General features: G+C 35.9%; 1 protein-coding gene across 8 annotated transcripts in view; it reads right to left on the bottom strand.

Annotated features, from left to right (window-relative positions):
- Nucleotides 1–19,357, bottom strand: part of cntnap3 (contactin associated protein family member 3) — a 220,326-nt gene that overhangs the window by 47,507 nt on the left and 153,462 nt on the right. For all 8 annotated transcript variants that reach the window (XM_073914343.1, XM_073914345.1, XM_073914342.1 and 5 more), the window contains 4 exons: nucleotides 18,164–18,361; nucleotides 11,082–11,238; nucleotides 7,641–7,768; nucleotides 5,869–6,039 (listed from right to left, as the gene is read on the bottom strand). In XM_073914343.1, the coding sequence (XP_073770444.1) occupies nucleotides 5,869–6,039; nucleotides 7,641–7,768; nucleotides 11,082–11,238; nucleotides 18,164–18,361 (654 nt within the window). The remainder of the gene's footprint in view (nucleotides 1–5,868; nucleotides 6,040–7,640; nucleotides 7,769–11,081; nucleotides 11,239–18,163; nucleotides 18,362–19,357) is intronic.

Genomic DNA, 19,357 nt, shown 5'->3' with positions numbered 1-19,357 from the left:
ACTCTTTTTCGTTTGCTAAATTTTCTTTTATGTCCTGCGTCTCATTTTTCAAAGTTAACTTTTGATGCAAAGCCACGGTCTTCAACTCTCTAGTCTTTGCCTGCTTTGAAACTTCAAACTTTTCTTGCCGTCCCTCCAGACATGAACGCACTGCCAGTGAATCAACAAACCTGGGAAACCCATTTCAAAAACAACACCACCGAGGAGAGCCGACACCGAAAGCGCAGCCCAACAAACGCAAGCAAATACCTGCAGATTGAGCATTACGATGAAGTGACACAGCCTCACTGCTGGAGTTGTATTAGAAATCGCATACGTTGCTAGAAACTTGGGTTTTCTTTATTTCCCTCTTCAAAAAGAAACTTTATTTTTGTCTGCAACTTGTGTGAGTGTGTGTGTGTGTGTTAAGTGAAGTTTATTTATAAACTAATTTCGAGAGGGTCACATGCTTATGATTGTTCTCAGCTGTTTCAGCATCCACTCATGGTCGATTATCCAATCAGAGGATTCCTAACTCATTATAAATAACCAGAGTTTGTCTTTTCTCAATATCTTCGTCTTGAAGAACCCCCAGCCACTTACCCCTACTTTCCCTCCTTTTCAGATGGGTGACACGGTGGCCCAGTGATTAGCACTATTGCCTCACAGCAAGAATGCCTCTGGTTTAAGTCCCTACTGAGTTTTGCTTGCTCTTTGCTTTGCCCTGGGTTCCCCGGTTTCCTCCCACAGTCCAAATAACATGCACCCTAAGTACATTTAACATACAAAATTACTACCATAGCCAAGCTCTTAGCGAGTACACCTCGCCTCAGTCACTCACTTGGTTAGAAATAAGCTGGGGGAGTTTATTGAGATTTACCTGAACTCAAACTTCCCTCTCGCCCTGCAAACTGGAGGGAGCCCAGGGGCTCGAGGATCTCATAGGCTCAGGGCTTTCTCCAGGGACAGCATGCCAAACAATCTTATTATTACTCATCAGCTGAGTGTGAACTCTTGAAAATAGTTATAGTCCCTTTGAATTCATACAGAAGTGTTTTGTCTTGCTGATAATTTTATAAAGTGTTTTCATTTTAAAGAGGACAGATTATGCGAAACTCATTTTATATGGGGTTGTGTGGCAAATGTGTGTGAATATCTCCGGCCTTTAATGATTAAATTTATTTATTTATTTTTTATTAGAATCACACTTCCTAAAACAGTCTGCAGGAACACTTTGAGTATTTCAGAAACTGCTGATCTACTGGGATTTTCACGCACAACCATCTCTATGGTTTACAGAGATTGGTCTGAAAAAGAGAAAATATCCAGTGACTTCATTTGATGATATCAAATGCCTTGTTGATGCCAGAGGTCAGAGGAGAATGTCCAGACTGGTTTTAGCTGATAGAACGGTAACAGTAACTCAAATAAGCACTCGATACAACCAATGTCTGCAGAGGAGCATCTCTGAACACACAACACGTCCAACCTTGAGGCAGATGGGCTACAGCAGCAGAAGACCACACCGGGTGCCGCTCCTGTCAGCTAAGAACAGGAAACTGAGGCTACAATTCACACAGACTCACCAAAACTGGACAATAGAAGATTGGAGAAACGTTGCCTGCTCTGATGAGTCTCCATTTCTGCTGACACATTCGGATGGTCGGGTCAGAATTTGGCGTCAACAACTTGAAAGCATGGATCCATCCTGCATTGTATCAATGGTTCAGACTGGTAGTGGTGGTGTAATGGTGTGAAGGAGATTTTCTTGGCACACTTTGGGTCCATTAGTACCAATTGAGCAACATGTCAACACCATAGCCTACCTGAGTATTGTTGCTGACCATGTCCATCCCTTAATGACCACAGTCTACCATCTTCTGATGGCTACTTCCAGCAGGATAACGCACCATGTCATAAAGCATGGTTTCTTGAACATGACAATATGCTCACTGCACTTAAATGGCCTCCACCAGATCTCAATCCAATAGAGCCGCTTTGGGATGTGGTGGAACGGGAGATTGGCATCATGGATGTGCAGCCGACAAATCTGCAGCAACTGTGTGATGCTCTCATGTCAATATGGAGCAAAATCCTGAGGAATTTTTCCAGTAGCTTATTGAATCTCTGCCATGAAGGATTAAGACAGTTCTGAAGGCAAAAGAGGCTCCAACTCGGTACTAGTAAGGTGTACCTAATAATGTGGCTCGTGAGTGAAAGTAGGCAAATTGAAATGCAGCAGTAGTGTGAATGGCTCCTCGGTTGATGCACTCCTGAGGTTGTTTTCTGCAGTGACTGGCACATCTGCGCTGACCATAGGAGGACATAATCTGAACGTGAAACCTGTACCATGATGCTTCGGAATGACTATATGTAACATTACATCCCTACAGTTTCCCTTATAACATCTTCTGGTCTGCAGATGTGGCTTGATTTCCATTTAAAGTAAACATTTGGGATTTTTCACCACTAAAACCCCAGCTCACTCCCCCCCCCAAAAAACACACATCAGTCATGAAGACTGAAGCGCAAACACAAACGCTGAGCTTTAATACTGTGGGCTTCAGTTCACTATGAGCAGCGGAAGCGTAATTGTGATGCTTGACTTTGCAAACAGCGCTAATAAAATGAGTGAAGTCTTAAATTGATCATGTAGAGGGGGCTTTCACTGCGAGCCAGCGGAGCACGTCTCTACATATTGGTTCAACAGCTATTCTGCAGTAATTTCCCTGGAGAAAACCGTTTTGTGATGTCTATATTTTCAGCCGACAGCTTTCTCTGGATTATTTCTCCCTTTGGCGGATAAACAAATATCCAGCAATGTTGACTCAACACACGTAGGTGACCTCATGCAAACGTGAGCAAACATACAGGCATACACACACACACACACTTGAACAGCTCTCTATGTTGTGAGTTCCATTAACAAGGATTTTTCTCCAACCTCCAATCAGAAAAACTTTGGACAATATGTAAACTGCTAATAAAAAAAAAAACAATGTGATTTTTTTAATTTACGTTGACTTGTATTTCATTGCAGACAATACAACAAACATTATTCACTGTGTTCCTGCATCATGAATCCTCATTCATCTATGAGGGATATCACCACATGGGCTCAGAACTACTTTGGCAAACCTTTGTCAAGTACCACAATACGTATTTACACCCACAAATGCCAGTTAAAAGTGTGGTTAAAGAAAGCCCTATGTTAACAGTGTCCAGAAGGAGGGGTTTGGGAACAAATGACTCGCTGAGCGAAGGCGTTGGGATAATAAGGTAAAAATAAATGCACATTATAAGGCAATGAAAGTGTTTTTTGACCTTGCATGTACATCAGCCTGTTGCTGGAGACCCCCAAAACCAAAATATGACCTTCATCACTGCAAAATAGGGGCTCTTTAAATATTAACAACATTTATTGATAGTCATTGACATTTTGTAAATGTAGAGTGTATTTAAAAAAAAAAAAAGCAATGCAGAGATTATATCTCATCAGGAGGTTACAACAATTTAATGCGAGTCAAGATATTCAGGATATGGTATACAAGAACTTGATAGTATTAAAAATTGCCTGTGAAATTGTTTGTAAAGCGCAAAGACAACATTTACATTTACATTTACATTTAGTCTATTAGCAGACGCTTTTATCCAAAGCGACTTACAAATGAGGACAAGGAAGCAATTTACACAACTATAAAAGCAACACTGAATAAGTGCTGTAGGCAAGTTTCAGGTGTGTAAAGTCTAAGAAGGAAAGCATTAGTATTTTTTTTTTTTTTTGAGTACAGTTAGTGGTATATCCAGAGAGGCAATTGCAGATTAGGAAGTGAAGTGGAGACTAAATAGTTGAGGTTTTAGTCGTTTCTTGAAGACAGCGAGTGACTCTGCCGTTCTGTTGCAGTTAGGGAGTTCATTCCACCAACTGGGCAGATTGAACGCGAGAGTTCGGGAAATTGATTTCTTCCCTCTTTGGGATGGAACCACGAGGCGACGTTCATTCACAGAACGCAAGTTTCTGGAGGACACATACATCTGCAGAAGTGAGAGCAGATAAGAAGGAGCAAAGCCAGAAGTCGCTTTGTAAGCAAACATCAGAGCTTTGAATTTGATGCGAGCAGCAACTGGCAGCCAGTGCAAACGGATGAGCAGCAGAGTGACATGTGCTCTTTTAGCTTCATTAAAGACCACTCGTGCTGCTGCGTTCTGGAGCAGCTGAAGAGGCTTGATAGAGTTAGCTGGCAGCCCCGCTAGACAACCAAATCAAATGTATTTAATGAGAATTAAACAAAAAGCTAAATTAAGCTCATGGTACATTCTGTTTTCACTGATCATACTTGAGATGTTTCAGCAGCTTCATTGGAGTTCACCTGTGATCAATTCAGTTGATTGGACAGGATTTGAAAAGGCGTACACCTGTCTACATAAGGGCTCAGGGTTGACAGTGCATGTCAAAGCACAAACCAAGCATGAGGACAAAGGAATTGTCTGTAGACCTCCAAGACAGGATTGTCTAGAGGCACAAGGCTGGGGAAGGTTACAGAAAAATTTCTGCTGCTCTGAAAGTTCCAATGAGAACAGCAGCCTCCATCATCCGTAAGTGGAAGATGTTTAACCACCAGGACTCTTCCTAGAGCTGGCCGGCCATCTAAGCTGAGTGATCAGGGGAGAAGGGTCTTAATCAGGGAGGTGATCAATAACCCGATGGTCTTCTGTGGAGGGAGGAGAACCTTACAGAAGGACAACCATCTGTGCAGCAATCCACCAATCAGGCCTGTATGGTAGAGGGGCCAGACGGAAGACACTCCCCGGCTGGAGTTTGCCAAAAGACAAAATAAGAATAAGAAACTAAAATTCTCTGCTCTGATGAGACTAATATTGAACTCTTTGGAGTGAACGCTAGGCGTTACGTTTGAAGAAAACCAGGCAGCGCTCATCACCAGGCTAATAGCATCCCTACAGTGAAGCATGGTGGTGGCAGCATCATGCTGTGGGGATGTTCTTCAGCAGCAGGAACTGAAAGACTAGTTAGGATAGAGGGAAAGATGAATGCAGCAATGTACAGACACATCCTGAATGAAAACCTGCTTCAGAGTGCTCTTGACCTCAGACTGAGGTGACAGTATATCTTCCAGCAGGACAATGATACAAAGCACACAGCCAAAATAACAATTTAGTGGCACAACAACAACTCGGTCAATGTCCTTGAGTGGCCCAGCCAGAGTCCAGACCTAAATCCTATTACGTCTCTGGAGAGATCTAAAAAAAATGGCTGTCGCTTCCCATCCAACCTGATAGAGCTTGAGAAGTGCTGCAAAGAGGAATGGGCAAAAATTCCCAAAGACAGGTGTACCAAGCTTGTGGCATCATATTCAAAAAGACTTGAGGCTGTAATCACTGCCAAAGGAGCATCAAGTATTGAGCAAAGGCTGTGAATACTGATGTACATTTGATTTTTTTCAGCTTTTTTATTTTTAATAAATTTGCAACAATTTAAGAAACTCCTTTTACACATTGCCATTATGGGGGATTGTGTGTAGAATATTGAGAAAATCTATGTAATTAATCCATTTTGGAATAAGGCTGTAACATAAACAAAAGTGGAAAATGTGAAGCGCTATCAATACTTTCCAGATGCACTGTATGTGTAATGTGAACGCTGATGTGGATGTCTGGTGCCAAATATAAATTTCCACTTGTGGACAATAAAGTAAGTAAAAATTTGTCTCAATAAAAAAAAAAAAATAATAATAAATAAATAAATAAATAAATAAATAAATAAATAAATAAATAAATAAATAAATAATAAAAACCCTTTTTATATGAGGATGCCATTTCTTTGGGCGAGATTCCCCACTAAAGAGTAAAGCAGAAGATAAAAACACTCACAGCTCAGCTCGATGCGGATGAAGTCTTTGAAGCCCAGATTCTCCAGGAACACTCCTGATGAAGAGCTGGTTTTGAACAGGAAGGAGATGTCTGCGCTCAGCTCCCCATGGAAGGTGGGAAAGTGCAGGTATGACGTCTCCTTGTTGAAGTAGGCAGTGTTCCAGAAGTTACCTAGAGGAGATGTTTACTGTAGCACATTTATACAGTTCACATGATCGCAAAAAACTCTGTCGCTACAAACATACAGCTGAAGTCAAAATGATTTGCCTTCCTGTTATTATTTATCTTCTTCAAATATTTCCCAAATGATGTTTAACACAGCAAGCAATTTGTCCCAGTATTTTCTATAATATGTTTTTTTTCTGGAGAAAGTCCGCTTTATTTCGCTGTGGCAACCCCAGATTAAAAAAGGAACTAAGTCAAAATGAAAATGAATAATTGTTTAAATAAATGAATGAATAAATGAATAATTTAATAAATGTGCAAATTAATAAATAAATGAATTAAATAATGAACAAACCAGTGAGTGAAAGAATAAACGAATGAATGAGTAATTAAACAAATAAAAAAATTATCAATAAATAATTGAATGTATCATTGAATAATTAAATGAATGTATGGATATATAAACGAATGAGTGAGTGAAATAATAAATACATAAATTAATAATTAAATAAATTAATAAAAGAATGAATGAATAAATAAATGAATAATTACATGAATGAATGCCTAAATAAATATTTACATGAATGAATGAATGAATGAATGAATGAATGAATTAATTAATAAACAAGTGAGGGACTGAAAGAATAATTATATAAATGAATGAATAAACGAATGAATAAATTAATAACTATACAAATGAATTAATTAATTAATAAATAAGTTAATTAATAATTACATAAATGAATGAATGAATAAATCATTACATGAATGAATGAATGAATGAATGAATGAAAGAATTAATTTTTACATGAATGAATGAATAATTACTTGAATGCATGAATGAATAAATAATTTCACAAATTAATGAATGAATAACTATACAAATGAATGAATGGATAACTATACAAATGAATGAATGAATGTTTGAATTAATAAATAAATTAATTTATAATTACATGAATAAATGAATGATTGGTTACATGAATGAATGAATAATTACATGAATGAATGAATAAATAATTATATGACTGAATGAATGGATAACTATACAAATGAATGAATGAATGAATGAATGATTAACTATACAAATGAATGAATGAATTAATAAATTAATTAATTAATAATTACAAAAATGAATGAATGAATGGTTACATGAATGAAAGAATGAATGAATAACTATACAAATGAATGAATGAATGAATAACTATACAAATGAATGAATGAATGAATAACCAAATAAATAAACGAATGAACAAACAAATTAATGAATAAATACATAAATTAATACAGATGAATGTATGAATGAATGCATGAATGAATGAATGAATGAATAAATATTTGAATGATATTAAATTATGAACAAACAAACAAATATACAAAAAGGTGTATATATAACTATATACTGTGTGTACAACTATGTAAAATGTTATTATATAAAGACCCTCGTCACTACATTGTTTATTTCCCGGACTATGCATCATCTAGTAGTTCAACTGCGAGTTTTGTCATTGTTTGGGAAACTCACCCATTGAGCGTCTGTGTAGAAGTGCAGGAAAGTGCTCACAGTATGATTATTGTGTCTGATATGAAATAAACGCAGGACTTACCGTCACCGTAGCACTGCAGTGGGCCGACTCTATACGCCGCTTCAGACCCCGAGCGGCTGATGTCTCCCAGCGCCAGCGATTGCACCGGCAAATGCTCTTTATGAGCTAGCAAACCAGAGTCATTGGACCTGTAAAAAAAAATCGAAAGTCTCAAGTTACAAAAAACCGTTTATACCAGTGTCCATTAGCATTTTAAATGGTAAATTTTCTTTGAAGGTCTTTTAAATATCATTGGTGTTGGTAAATGTTACATCTTTTTTTTTGGCTGTGTGTGTACTGAGTCTAAGACAAGTGTGCTGTCTAAGTCCAAAATAAACTATATAATAAATCCAGCAGGCACACAACGTCATAAGATGTTAATATTAGGTTAGATTTAAGTTGTGATGTTAGTGACCAAAATTCAATGTCTAGCCAGAGTCTAAGAACAACAATATTTTGACATCAAATAATGACATCAAATGACATTAATATTTGGTTGATTTTAGGTTGATTTTAGGTTGTGTTGGAAAGCGACCAAAATCCAATGTCAAGCCAACATCGTAAACCAACATTATATTGAAGTCAAATACTGACATTTATTCGTCAGGTATGGCAACCAAAATATAACATCTGATCAACGTCCACACAACGTCAAGCTGTAGCATCGTTAGACATTGCTTTATTTTAAATTGGACATTGAAGTCGCACAGCTATAAAACTTAAAGGGATAGTTCACCCAAAAATGTATTGTCGTCATCATTAACTCACTTGTTCAAAATCTATTTGCGTTTCTTTCTTCTGTTGAACACAGAAGAAGATATTTTGAAAAATGCTGGTTGCTGACACTCAATTAGTTTCCCTGACACTGTAAAAAATATCCATAAATTAGCATTTTTCTGTATTTCGTGATTCATGTTTTCTTAAATGTTTTTAATTTTTTCCCCAGTTTATTCCAGCTTTTGAGTTGCATTATGAAACCTTGATCTTTCTTCCAACACCTTGAACTGTTCAAAAAAGCGACTTCTATTAACATTTGTATTAGTTTAAAGTGATGTATGGCTGTCTTAAATTACATTTCTTTAAATTGACTTAGCAACTTTTAATACTTTTTAAGACTCCACGGACACCCTGCTCTTGCAGTTCTGGTTCGAGAAAGGCTACATTTCTAAGTGTCCTTTGTAAGTTTATTCTTTAAAATCATTTCCGTGAATGCCGAATGAGAGGACGCTCACATGCGGCAAAAGCTGTTGTGATGCGCGCTCCCTTTTTCTTGCGTGAAATTGTGACTGGAAACTATAGCCACAGTGGCTGGTCAGGCCCTGATGATGATGCTGATTATTATTATTACAGTGAAATAATTCATTAAATATGACGGGGCGAGGCGATCTTCTGTCGCGGACTCTGTGCAAGAGGGACTCTGATCATACAGGCTTGGTTTTCAGCAGTGGAAGGAGTCTCCACTCTTTCTGTAACAAGCTACAAGTCGTTTATCTAACTAATTTAATCTTACTTATCAACCTAAACATTGATTCACTAGCTTTTCCTAATGGTATTACAGTAGTAGAATACAGCCTAAGGTGGATATATAGCGTTTTGCAAAAAATAATAATAAATAAACAAATTATGCTATGTTGTGCGCATACTGGCCAAAACTAACTCAGAATCTTATTGTTATTAATCAATCTTTGTATATAATATTTCATATATTTATGATGTCTTGTTTTTTTTTTTTTTTTTTTTACCAATTTAAGATGTTTGACAATGTTAAGATTAATATGTTGCATTTTGCATGTTTTTTTGACTTATTTATGAACTATTTATGGACATGCAATTAAAAAAAATATCCTGGATTTGAAAGTATTGTATTCCTGGCCTTCACTAAGCTCAAGTAATTGTTTAATGTACAAAAATTGTGAATGAACTCGACTGTTGATGTCTTAAATAATAATGTCAAATAACCAACATTTCTCAAAATGGAAACATCTCGTTTTGCAATGAAACTCTTCATATATCTTTAGTCGAGTTGCACCTTTAGAGTCTTCCTAGCCTACGTCAACCAACCCAGGCTCATTGTGGAAACGTAGTCCCGCGGACGTTTCTGGAGAGGCCGCTGTTGCGCGCTTTTTTGCACCTCAGACGCCTCTCGCGAGCAATGGTTCACGCCTGCGCTGTTCTCGCGTGAACCCGCCGGAGGCCACTGTCCGACTGACCGGATGATTGACTGCGCGACCGGCCAATCGGCCGACTCACTCTCCTTCTTCCCTGAACCCAACCAATTTTACAGATCGACCCGCCCGCCCGCTCGCTTCCCTAAACCCGAGCAACAGTTCCCCAAAAGCCATCCAAAAAAATAAAAGCCCTGATTTTTTTTATTCCACCGCGTTTTCGGATTTTGCCGTGTTCTCACCATCACGAAACTCGTTCACTTAATTTTTGGGATTCTGTTTTTGTCTTACCTGATTGCTGGAGCTGAGTGGACAAACGGGTTGCAGCGGGGAAGCCCTCCACAAGGAGGTGAGGCAAGCGCGAAGGGAACAAAAAAATAAATTTGAAAAAAATAAACGCGGCCGTACGTACCCCCTGGGACGTATTGTGCTGTCTCCAGAAACATCCTGCGGGACTAGGTTTTCAGAATGAGCTTGGGTTGACGTCAACAGATGAGCTCACTAAAGTCACACTGTTATGAGTCTTATATAGTATATTTGAGATGGCGGACATATAAATGTGGCTTTTTCTTGGCATGACACATTGACATTACAGTATAAAACAGCTCTTTCAGCATTTTCTCGAACATAAGCATCAGTTTCATGTATTATAAAACAGAAGAGAGACTCTGGGGAGAGTGAGTAAATGTTAAATCCTTCTGACTTTCCTAGTAAAATCGTCTGGAATCCTTCGCAGTTTAAATGATTTTTAGAGACTGTCTTGGATGTCGGGGAATGTATATGATTGGATATGAATTAAATACATATACGTATGTATATGATAATATAAATATATATGTGGCGGCACGGTGGCGCAGTAGGTTGCACCTTCAGCTCACATCAAGAAGGTTGCTGGTTCGAGTCTCGGCTGGGTCAGTTGGTGTTTCTGTGTGGAGTTTGCATGTTCTCACTGTGTTGGAGTGGGTTTTCTCCGGGTGCTCCGGTTTCCCCATAAGTACAAAGACATGTGGTACAGGTGAATTAGGTATAATTGACCATAGTGTATGAGTGTGTATGGATGTTTCCCAGTGATGAGTTGCAGCTGGAAGGGCATCCGCTGCGTAAAAACATATGCTGGATAAGTTGGCGGTTCATTCCGCAGTGGCCACCCCAAATTAATAAAGGGAATAAACCGAAACGAAAATTAACGCAATTTTTTTCCCTAATTCCACAAACTTTCCCTCATCTTTCATCAGACGTGTCGCTGTAAACTGAGCTGTACGTGTGGTCAGTGGTGTGTGTGAGTCTGCTGTCGTACCAGTCTTTGCTGTCGGCGTCACAGTTGCAGAAGTGTTCTGGATGCACACAGTTCCCCTGCAGACCACAGGCGCACTGCTGACTGCCGGGCACTGCTCCACCCCAGTACATGTGTGCTTCACCAGAGCCACCCACCCACCAGCTGAAGGGGGCACCGTCTGTAAATACACACCCACAACACAGACAACATCAGGAGAAGAAAAGGCTTGTAGATACTAAATACAGTTATTCGCCCCCTTTTTATTTATTTATTTATTTTTTAAATATTTCCCAAATGATGTTTAACAGAGCGAGGAAATGTTCACAGTATGTCAGATAATATTTTTTCTTGTGGAGAAAGTCTTATTTGTTTTATTTCGGATAGAATAAACGCAGTTTTTAATTATTTAAACGCCATTTTAAGGTCAATATTATTAGCCCTTTTAAGCTGGATTTTTTTTCTGATAGTCTACAGAACAAACCATCGTTATACAATGACTTGCCTAATTACTCTAACCTGCCTAGTTAACCTAATTAAACTAGTTAAGCCTTTAAATGTCACTTTAAGCTGTATAGAAGTGTCTTGAAAAATATTGAGTCTAATATTATTTACTGTCATCATAACAAAGATAAAATAGATCAGTTAATAATGAGGAGTTATTAAAACTATTATGTTAAAAATGTGTTGAAGAAATCTGCTCTCCGTTCAACAGAAATTGGGGAAATAAAATAAACAGGGGTGCGAATAATCCTGACTTCAACTGTATATACTATATATACTTGTTCTGTGTTTTCCGTTTATTTACAGTTGTGAATTGCATTATGGGATGTTGATCTCTGCTCTGTTGACTTTTAACATTGAAAATTCAACCCTACAGTTTAACCAAGTGCCTTTTTGATATTTTAGTAGTTTCAAATAATCTGCATTTTTATAATATACAATATAATCGATATAAGATACTGTAAATAGAAAATATAAGTATGTAAAATAACAGAAAATGTGCTGGCAGTTTATTACAAAGTTTTTGCAGTGTAATATACAATTCCAACTCAGACAATATATCACTTTAAACAATTAAAAATCGCTACTAACAGTCATTTAAAAAAAAAAAAACATTTTCAAGGTTAAATGTTGTTGCTAGAATGATCAAGGTCCTATAATGCAATTTAAAAGCAGAAATAAATGGGGAAAATAAAAAACATGAACCACAAAATAACTCTGCTAACTGCTACTTTACTTACAGTTGAAGTCAGAATTATTCACCCCTTTTGAATTTTTTTTCTTTTTCAAATATATCCGAAATGATGTTTAACAGAGCAACGAAATTTTCACAGTATGTCTGATAATATTTTTTCTTCAGGAGAAAGTTTTAGTTGTTTTATTTTGGCTAGAATTTAAGCAGTTTTTATTTTTTACAATCCATTTTAAGGTCAAAATTAAAAGCCTATTTAAGCTAGATATTTTTGATTGTTTACAGAACAAACCATCATTATACAATAACTTGCCTACTGTAATTACCCTAACCTGCCTAATTAACCTAATTAACATAGTTAAGCCTTTAAATGTCACTTTAAGCTGTATTGAAGTGTCTTGAAGAATATCTAGTCAAGTATTATTTACTGTCATCATAACAAAGATAAAACAAATCAGTTATTAGAGATGAGTTATTAAAACTATTATGTGTAGAAATGTGTTAAAAGAAATCTCACTGTTAAACAGTGAAAATAATAAACAGATGGGCTAATAATTCAAGGGGGGCTAATAATTCTGACTTCAACTATATACACACAAATATATGATTGCAAAGCATCCTGTAGAACATCTGAATTTAAAAGAGACTGCTCGTTTATGCTGAGCACTCTATAATTTTGAAAATCCAAATCCATTTTCACATCACTTTTTCTTTTTTTTTTCGTCTTGGAAAGCAATAAAGGTCTGTTTTGCTCCACATTTAATCTCATCGCTGTCTGGGAGAAGAAATAAAGATGCTAAAGAGATCTCATTTGTGATTTTGCATCACTGTAAAAGCATCTGTCCAGGTTTATTGGAGACGGGCATGTTATTTCCATTACTATTCATCTGACATTTTCAGCGTTTCTTATTTACGCCTGACACCGTGTTCTCCTCGTCTCATCAAGAACGCCGATAATGAGACGACTAATGGACATAATTACTGTGGGTGTGGAGATAGCTGGTGTTTGGTGTTTATTTGAGGGATTACGAGAAGCGTTCTCATCGACTCGACCTGTGACTGACACTGTACCAAACCACCCATGACAAACCCACACAAACACAACAAACAAACAAACTACACCAGGAAAAAGCACTCAGAACGTACACATGTACAGGGATTATTAACTCTAAGTGTGACTTTCAAATCATTTGAAGCAGAAAAAGTATGCAATACACGTTTGAAGTCAGAATTATTAGCCCCCCCCCCTGTTTATTTTTTTCCCCAATTTCTGTTTAACGGAGAGCAGATTTTTTTTTAGCACATTTCTAAACATAATAGTTTTAATAACTAATTTCTATAAACAGATTGATTTGATCTTTGCCATGATGACTGTAAATAATAGAGATTTAGATATTCGTCAAGACATTTCCATACAGCCTTAGGTGACATTTAAAGGCTTAACTAGGTTAATTAGGTTAACTAAGCGGGTTAGGGTAATTAGGCAAGTCATTGTGTTGCGAAGGGATGCTATGCAAACTGGGGTAGTTCCAAATGCAGCTTTATTATAAGAATGGTCAATCAGGCAAGGGTCAAATACCAGTATAAACAGTGTAGTTGGCTATCCAGAAGCAAATCCAATAAAACAGGCAAAAGGTTCGGGGCAGGCAGAAAAGGGTCAAAACACAATAAACAGTCCAAAGGTCAAAAACACAGGCAACAGGAAACAAGGAAACCGCTTACGTAAGGACAGCAATAGCTTAACAATACTCAGCAACATGTGTGTGGAACAGAGGGGTTTAAATAGTCTGAATAATCATGGTGTGAGTGGCTTCAGCTGTGAGAGTTTAATCAGTCTGGATCTTAAACCGGTTGTGTGTGTGTGGCCTGACTGGGTGTTGTAGTCCATAACATGGCAGATATGTAGTTCAAGGAGTGTGAATGTTTACCAGCGACCTCTGGTGGTTAGCGATCGCTGGTAATCATGACACAATGTATAATAATGGTTTGTTCTGTAGACTATCGAGAAAAAAAAAAAGCTTTAAGTGGCTAATAATATTGACCTTAAAATGGTGTTTAAAAAATTAAAAACTGCTTTTATTCTAACTGAAATAAAACAAATAAGACTTTCTCCGGAAGAAAAAATATTATCAGACATACTGTGAAAATTTCCTTGCTCTGTTAAACATCATTTGGGAAATATTTAAAAAAGGAAAAAAAATTTAAAAAGGGGGCGAATAATTCTGACTTCAACTGTATACTGCTTAATGGAGAGAAGTTAACTAAGATAAGATAATTAAAATAGTCTTTAATTCATTCATTTTCTTTTCGGTGTAGTCAATTTATTAATCAAGGATTGCCACAGCGGAATGAACTGCAAACTTATCCAGCATATGTTTTACACAGCGGATGCCCTTCCAGCTACAACTCCACACAGAAATGCCAGCTGACTCAGCCGAGGCTCGAACCAGCAACCTTCTTGCTGTGAAGCAACATCGCTACCTACTACACCACCACACCACCCAGAATAGTCATTGGATGGTAATTATCTTTAATTAATTATTTTTTTTAAACAGTTTTTTTCCAGCAAAACTAAAAGAAAAAAAAGTATTTTGTATAAATAAATAAATAAATAAAGATATATATATATATATATATATAAGCCAAAGAAAAATAAATGAACCTCAGAATAAAAAATAAAAAAAATAGACACAAAAGAGTCAGTATTTCAGGAGTTTTGACAATAAATACTGCTAAATGGTAATCATTTAGATGATGTTCTCATGATAAACATCTGAGATGCAGAAAAAACTAAGCAATGAGTCAAAAATCCATACCATCTGACCGTGTCAATCCCACGCAAACAAACACGATAAAAGCACTTCAAAAGGTACACACAGCCATGAATAATAGACCCTAAAGGTGACTTTTAATTAATATAAAGCCGCAATACTGAAAATAACTAAGCTCTCAGTAGAAAGCGTTCATAACAAAGAGCATAACAATCAGTTTGTGCCATTTGCTTAAGCTTCATGCGAGGGGTTCACAGAGAGGTTCCTCTTTTAGAGCTCATGGGATTTGACTTCGGCTTGTAGCACGCTATAACAACTTTGTCTCTAAAGTTTCCACTAAAGCTTCATGATAGACAAAACAGACATTAAAGTGTCAACAATCAGATCATTCCATCCTATATTTGATAGGAATATTTGATAAAAAAAGTTGTTTGCAGACAGCATTTTGGCAAGGCGATGCCCTCAAGAGAATCAAAGATACAATACATTACCTGACAAAAGTCTTGCTGTCAATCCCACTTGAAAGAGCAACAAATAATAACTTGACTTCTAGTTGATCATTTGGAGAATGTCAGAAAGGCTTGAATAAACTGCTCCACAAATTACATTAAATAACCTTCAGCTACATCCGAGTCTGTCGCTGACTACTGTTTATCTGATATAACACATGTGGGAACAGTGGGCGGAGAGAAGCAGCTCGTTTGCATTTAAAGGCACAGACTACAAAAACAGCTACAATGTACTCAGACACTAAAATGGGCAGATTCTGGAGGCTATAATATATAATCTGATGGATATTTAAGCTAAAACTTTACAGACACATTCTGGAGACACCAAAGGCTTATCTTACATCTTGTAAAAGGGTCAAATAGGTGCCCTTTAAGGAAAAACTCTCCTAATTCTTTTTGAAAACAAGACGGTCTTATCTGGAATGCTTTTTGATTTCAGTTTTTAGATATTTGAACTAGAAACAAGTCAAAAACTTTAAGTTAAAACATTTTTTTTTGTAGTAAACAGTTGAGGTCAGAATTATTCGCCCTTCTTTGATTTATTATTATTAATTTTTACAAATATTTCCCAAATGATTTTTAACAGAGCAAGGACATTTTCTAAGTATGTCTGATAATATTTTTTCTTTGGAGAAAGTCTGATTTGTTTTATTTTGGCTACATTAAAAACAGTTTTACATTTTTAAAACCATTTTAAGGTCAAAATTATTAGCCCCTTTAAGCATTTTTTTTCCGATAGTCGACAGAACAAAACCATCGTTATACAATAACTTGCCTAATTACCCTAACCTGCCTAGTTAACCTAATTAACCTAGTTAAGCCTTTAAATGTCACTTTAAGCTGTATAGAAGTGTCTTGAAGAATATCTAGTCTAATATTATTTACTGTCATCATGGCAAAGATAACATAAATCAGTTATTAGAGATGAGTTATTAAACTATTATGATTAGAAATGTGTTGAAACAATCTTCCCTCTGTTAAACAGAAATTGGGGGAAAAATAAACAGGGGGGCGAATAATCCTGACTTCAACTGTATATAGGGGTCTAAAAATTCACAAGGGCTCTTCAGCTAGTTTAGCTGCAGTTTAAACCCATGCAAACAACACAACTTGAAGGCATAAATGTGAATGAATCATCCACCCGGAAGGTGAGGTTTAAGACACTGTAATGATTCTACTGTTGGTCTAACATAGTAAAATGATCACGAATTTACAATTTCTAGCAATTTTATTGATGTAATGTCATACTAGTTCTTGTTAACAAAAGAAACAAACTTATTAAAGTAATAAATAAATGAATAAACTTATTAAAAAGTAAAAAATATTAGAGTACTAAATAAAAAAATAAAGTTCCTAAAATGACTAAAAGTGAAATAATAAAATATGAAAGGTCAAATTAAATACATTTATAAAGCTAAAGCATGTGATGTCGACTAAAGCACACAAGTAAAGGTGTAAAGAAACATTATAAGTGGTTTTATGATCCATTATTTTATAATTTTAGGCTTTTTGTAATGATTTTAGTAATGTAATGTGATAATGGTTGCCGTTAACAAAACAGAAAGTTGCGTTTCATAAAATGCAAATCTGTGATTTCAGAATGGAGATTTGCTATGGAGAGAATATAGATTTGCAATTCTAGGATAAACTTTAATCAAACAATGACACAAATTATATCAAGTTATTATCTGTGAAATAATTCTGATTCTGGCTTTTATTAGAAAAGAGTTATTAAAACTATTATTTTTAGAAATATTTTCTTTTTTTTCAGTTAAACATATTTATTTATTATATATATTTTATTATAATTAATTATTTATTATATATATATATTATATATATTTATTTTTTCACCAATTTTTGTTTAATGGAGAGCTGAGTTTTTCAACACATTTCTAAACATCTAAACATTTCTACATTTTCTAATAGTTTTAATAACTCATTTCTAATACCTGATTTATTTTATCTTTGTCATGATGACAGTAAATAATATGTGATAATAATATTTAAAGTGACATTTAAAGGCTTAACTAGGTCAACTAGGCAGGTTAGGGTAATTAGGCAAGTTATTGTATAATAATGGTTTGTTCTGTAGACTATCGAAGAAAATCCAGCTTAAAGGGGCTAATAATATTGACCTTAAAATGGTGTTTAAAAAATTAAAACTGCTTTTATTCTAACTGAAATAAAACAAATAAGACTTTCTCCAGAAAAAAAAATACTATCCGACGTACAGTGAAACTTTTCTTGCTCTGTTAAACATCATTTGGGAAGTAATTTAAAAAAGGGGGAAAAAATCAAAGGGGTTTGATAATTCTGACTTCAACTGTATATATAGGGGTCTAAAAATTCACAAGGGCTACTAACTCTGGCTTCAGCTGCAGTTCAAACCCACGCAAACAACACAACTTGAAGGCATAAATGCGAATGGATAATTCACCCTGAAGGTGACTTTCAATTAACGCCATCAGCAAAAGTGTGAAAATAGTCCTCAATAAAAACGGTCAGCAACAGAGAGCGTAACAATCAATTTGCGGCATTTGCCGAAGCGTCATGCGTCTGCAGATGGAGCGAGGTTTTAATAAGCCTGACCTTTTATGGGGATCGATATTCCTCATAAAAAGAGCTTACCTGGAGTGTTCAGGAGCCGGGACTTTCTGCAGTGGTAGGACAGCTCCTGCTCGCAGTGTTCGGATTGGCTGATGACGGCCCGGATCTGCTCCGCGTCCGCCGAATAGTTAAAATGGGCCAAGTGCTGATTTATCCCAGAGGATGTTTTTAATTTGGTGAGCTCCGTGTTATTATGCTGGATCACCATCCAGGCTTTATCTGCACACACACACGCACACACACACACGAGGGAATCAGACGATGAAACGGCCGAAATGACAGGGTTTTAGCTCCACGCTTTGATGATTTTCACCTGTAAAAGAGTCACGTCAGCTTCTAAAGGTCAACTAAAATACATTTATAAAGCCAAAGCATGTGTCGACTAAACAAGCACACAAATAAAGGTCAATGGGTTTGAAGAAAATGTTTTATGTGTTCTTGTGAATCATTATTAGTATTTTCAAATAATTTTAGAGACTTTGTAATGTTTCTACTGTTGGTCTAACATGTTAAAATGATCAAGAATTTACCATTTTTTAGCAATTTTATTGATGCAATACGTTAATCATACTAGTTTTTGTTAACAGAAGGAACAAACTTATTAAATGAATAAACGAATGAATAAACCTATTAAAAAGTAAGAAAAATAGAGGAAAAATGTTACCTAAATAAAAAATAAATTCCTAAAATGACTAAAAGTGAAATAATAACATTTGAAAGGTCAAATTAAAACATTTAGAAAGCTGAAGCATGATCTGTCGACTAAACAAGCACACAAATAAAGGTCAATGGGTTGTTATAAGTGTTGTTATGATTCATTATTAGGAGCTCTTGTTTCATTTTAAACACTGTAATGATTCTACTGTAGGCGTAACATGTTAAAATGATCATGAATTTAAAATTTGTTTGCAATTTTATTGCTGTAATGTGATACTAGTTATTGTTAAAAAAGGGAATAAACTTAATAAAGGAATAACCGAATGGATAAACTTTTTTAAAAAAAAGAAAAATATTAGAGGAAAAAATGTTAACTAAATTGACATAAAAGTTCCTAAACTGAATAAAAATGAAATATTGAAATATGAGAGGCCAATTAAAATACATTTATAAAGCCAAAGCATGCGCTGTCGACTAAACAAGCACAAGAATAAAGGTTAAAACTGTAGTATTATTAGTTTTGGCAAATTAATAATATAATAATAATAAAAATAATTG

The sequence above is a fragment of the Danio rerio genome, chromosome 10, assembly GCF_049306965.1.
Source record: "Danio rerio strain Tuebingen ecotype United States chromosome 10, GRCz12tu, whole genome shotgun sequence".
Classification (NCBI taxonomy): domain Eukaryota; kingdom Metazoa; phylum Chordata; class Actinopteri; order Cypriniformes; family Danionidae; genus Danio; species Danio rerio.
Note: the sequence above shows the minus strand (reverse complement) of the source record. Positions and strands in the feature narration are given on the sequence as shown.